Source organism: Rhipicephalus sanguineus, chromosome 1 (genome assembly GCF_013339695.2).
Source record: "Rhipicephalus sanguineus isolate Rsan-2018 chromosome 1, BIME_Rsan_1.4, whole genome shotgun sequence".
Taxonomy (NCBI): domain Eukaryota; kingdom Metazoa; phylum Arthropoda; class Arachnida; order Ixodida; family Ixodidae; genus Rhipicephalus; species Rhipicephalus sanguineus.
Genome location: NC_051176.1, coordinates 56,775,347 through 56,779,802, shown reverse-complemented (window position 1 = coordinate 56,779,802; position 4,456 = coordinate 56,775,347). Strand labels below are relative to the sequence as shown.

The 4,456-nt window shown below is 49.4% G+C and overlaps 1 protein-coding gene across 1 annotated transcript; it reads right to left on the bottom strand.

Moving 5' to 3' along the window:
* Window positions 1-2,705: 2,705 nt before the first annotated feature.
* On the bottom strand, window positions 2,706-3,695 carry LOC119390785 (uncharacterized protein K02A2.6-like). The gene has a single exon (XM_037658516.1). It carries the CDS (start codon window positions 3,693-3,695, stop codon window positions 2,706-2,708), a length of 990 nt encoding a protein of 329 aa, XP_037514444.1.
* Between the last annotated feature and the right edge of the window lie 761 nt (window positions 3,696-4,456).

Here is a 4,456-nt window from a genome sequence, read left to right as displayed (position 1 = left end):
GATAGATAGATAGATAGATAGATAGATAGATAGATAGATAGATAGATAGATAGATAGATAGATACGGTTATTTTTCATGTGGAACTCGGACTACGGATGGTTGCGTAAGTATAAAACACACTTCCCGCAGCTAAGAGAACAACACGGGTTGCGCTCCTGCCGTATCGGCGAAGTTTGAGAAAGTGCGAGCAGGGGCAAAGCGAGAGAGGCACACTCGGGCCAGCAGACACAACGGAGATGCGCCGAGGGCGCACCCTGAGGCCGGTCGAGAGTGATTTATACGTGTATCTGAATGGTAAAGAGATGCAGAGTAAGAAAAGAAGGACTGGAAAGATGGAAGGCATTGAAATCCGTCTTCTCGCCAGGGAGAGAGTGGCGCGCTTTTTTGTAATCGATTTCCATCCGGGCAGATAAAACGGCGCAAGCATGCATCGCCCTCCCTCCCAAGCTGGCGTATACAGAGAAAGAAAAAACTTACTCTCTTCATCCTTCAGTGCCCTGCTTCGAAATTTCTCTTGATCAGTTTTCTCTTATTACTGGTCGTGTTGCCTCGATGCTCGGTTGCCACCTTTACAGACGTCGCGACGTGAAACCAACTTTCATTTATTTTATTTCTTGTTCAAGGGAGACAGAGTGAGTGTGCGTCTGTGTGGTAAAATGAAGAAGAAGAAATTGGGTATCTATTACACCCGCCGGCACGCCCCATTCATACGTTGTGTTTCCATAGAAATCCTCGGGGAATTGTCGCTATTCTATCGCATATAGGCAGAACGCCTCCCCGACCGCCCGCGTTCGTCCAATCCATCTGGAGAAAAGAAAAATGCGTCGGCGTTGCTTCCCTGACACGGATGCCGATCTGAACATTTCTGGCGAGCAGCTAATCTATTTTGTACCGAGAGATTAAGCGAAAAAAATGTTGGAGAACCGCGCACGCAGTGCAAGATTAATTGCTCTCGCACATTCTCTTATTTCGAGCGACCAGTGCGCACTATTATAGACTCGCACAAAGTCCCTGGTAATGGGTTTCAAACAGCACGCTCGGCAGCCACGAAAGCCCGTGCGGAGTCGAATGATATTTCATCCGTGCTTTTGATTGAAAACGCGAAAGGAACATGAAAAAAAAAATGGACGAAATGAACTTTGCTCAACTTTCACGTCGATTTCAGAACCCGCGATCTTTCCCTTCTCTTTGTTTTGCCATCGCTTTTTCGCGACGCCCTCGACCACGGTTCGATCATTATCAGACTTACCAACTACTTACGAAGACTATTATTATTATTATTATTACCATGATCTGTTTCATCGTCAGAATTCATTTGTAAGCACTGCTGTGACAAGTCTAAAAAACCGTGCTGGCATGCAGCCATCCTGCGTAAAAACGGCCATTCTAAATTCAGGGCTCCTACTAGACAGAAATTTATTTGTTATTCATTTTTAGATTTTTTAGAAATGCATAAATTATTGGCACGTTGTTCATACAGTGAAACTTTACTTGAACGAACTTCAAGAGACTTCAGGAGAAAGTTTGTCAAAGTGAAAGTTCGCTGAACTGAAACAGCTATGTTGTAGTTTGTTGTCACAAGCTGAAGGAAATATTGGGTGTTCAGACGATTTTGACCCATTTATTTTACCGATTTATTACTAGCGGCCCGCACTGCACATCACTGTCTTCATCCCATATATATATTTCTTACTTTCTTAATACGTGTGTTCATGAGCCTTTACCCGTGATGGACAGCTGCCCGCACGCACCGGAAATGAACTTGATAGGCAACTCCGACGGACGGGTTTCCCTTCGAATGTTTTGGCTCAAAAGGTGTTTTCGTAGTGGCCGAAGGCCTCCTGCTCCTAAATACCGAAGAATACGGAGAGAACAGAACGCCTGGTATCAATATGGTGCTCGAATCCTGACGCAAAATCCCCCTTAGAAATTCAGAAATAAACCATAATTGAGACATGGGAAAAGCCTCCTTTCAAATATACGCTGACATTTTGTTCATTAGTTCGTTGCATAAAGGGCCTTTTGAATTTTGCGACGGCGGTCGGTTAGTAATTAAGGCCTCATCAAACACGCAAAGTGATTGCCGGCGTTAACGTGAGGGATGCAGAAAATCATCATCATATAACGACGTCACTTCATTACATCATCGTGCCGTCACAGATCGCCAGAATTTGTGACGTCATCACATGACATGGTCACTTGGTCATAGGTGGTCCGATCCCGGAGGCACGCGAGTTGCAGAAAGCTTGAAATGGCTCCGATCCCGGAGGCGGTGCAAAACCACGCTAGGTGCAGAAATCGGTCGAGGGTGGGGGGATCAATAGTGTCGACTGAGAACAAAAAGAAGTTGGCTTTCGCCTTCGAGTCATCTTAGTCGAATGCTTAAGGGACCATGCGAGTTTTTTTCGATTACTACTACTACTACTACTACTACTATTATTATTATTATTATTATTATTATTATTATTATTATTATTATTATTATTATTATTATTATTATTATTATTATTATTATTATTATTATTATTATTATTGAAACGAACACGCCGGGGCCGTGGCTGGGCCAAGACAATACTTTATTGCGATAGCGCGGTTTAATGTAGCGTTGTGCGAGAGGGGTTAAGGGGGAGGGAAGGAGAAGAAGCAGTGGTGATAACGGCGGCTTCGGCTGGCGTGACGTCACGGATACATCATTCCGCTTCCCCTACGGTGAGTAACGGTCTGGGGGTTTGCGTTGCCGGCCCGAGCGACGCAACACCGGAGTTGAGGGGCTCCCGGCGATCTCGCTCCTTGTTGGCGCTCGCCTCGGTGTTCCTCCTGCTAGGGCCCCGCCGGCAGTTTCGAGGCACCGAGAGTCACCGGCTTCTCCCTGGTCATGCTCCAACTCCCGTGGCTTCACCTGGTCGCTGTGGCGCCGAATGGTTTTCCCCTCCGGACCATCGGCATTCACCAGGCGCGCTCCGTCTGTCGATGTAATGCTGGCGGGAGTCCACGGCTCGCCTCGCCCAAAGTTCCTCACCCAGACTGGCTCCCCGGGCTGCCACCCATCGAGGGGGGCACGGTCCACTGGTGAGGGCGGAATGGACACTGCGTTGTCCAGCCTGGAGCGAAGATCGTAGCCCATTAGGAGTTGCGCTGGTGTCCGGCCCCCGGCCTGCGGCGTCCTGCGGTACCTGTGCAAAATCCTAGCCAGGCGGGTTTTCAGTGACCCTTGTACATTCTTCTTCAATGAATACTTCACAGTCCGAACCGCCCGCTCCGCGAGCCCATTGGACTGGGGGTAATACGGTGCTGTTCGGAGGTGTACTATGTTATTCAGCTTCGTGAAGGTGTTAAATTCCCAACTCGTAAACTGTGGGCCATTATCGGATACCAGCGTCAGGGGCAACCCGAATGTACTGAACAAGGTGCGCAGAGCCTCTATGGTGGCGTGTGTGGTGGAATTCTTCATGGGTATCGCTTCTATCCACTTACTATGTGAATCCACCACAATCAGTAGCATGTGACCATCGATCGGCCCCGCAAAATCGATATGCAGCCTCGACCAACGCTCATCCGTTTCCGGCCACGCAACAGGGGGTTTCTTTGGGGGCATAGGGGCAGCTTGGATGCAACTGGTGCAGGACTTAACCATGTGCTCAATGTCATTATCGATCCGGGGGTACCACACCAAGGAGCGCCCTAGCCGCTTCATTGAGCAAATCCCTTGATGAGTATCATGCAGCAGACGTAACATTACTGCTCGGGCACTCTTAGGGACGATCACTCGATGGCCCCAGTAGAGAAGCCCATAACTCCCCGTTATCTCAGCTTTCCGGTTGAAGTATGGCATCAAGTGCTGGTCCTTAGGCCCCAAATTTCTTGGCCATCCCTCCTGCACCCATTTTTGCACCTTTGCTAAATCGTCATCAAGCTCCGTGAGAGCCTCGACCAACGCTCACCTGCTTCCTGGGACGGCTTCCAGTGCGGGGACAACTTCAGCTCAAGGTTTCGTGCGGAAACAGGTCAACGGCTGGATCTTTGCAAGTCCTTGGTTGCTCCGGCCCAAACCTCTGCGGACGCGACCTGATTCAAGCGTTCCACATGCTCGAGGCACCGGTTATGAACGTGAACACGTCAGGTGAGCAACTGCCGTTACTCGGTGCTGACGACGTTAACGTGGACCGGTTGCTAGCAGAATTCGCTGATGTGTTCGGGCCAGGTTTAGGGCTCATAAAAGGGCCACCGGTACACTTCGAGACGCGAGAAAACGTGGTGCCGAAATTTTGGAAAGCACGCGAAGTTCCGTATGCTTTTCGGCCAAAGGTCGACGCGGAACTGGACCGCCTTTCGGGCGCGGGTATTATTGTACCGGTGCCTCGTGCGGAGTGGGCGGCGCCAGTGGTACCGGTAGTAAAACGGAATGGCTGCATCCGCCTTTGCGGCGATTTTAAGCTAACGGTCAACAAAGTCTGT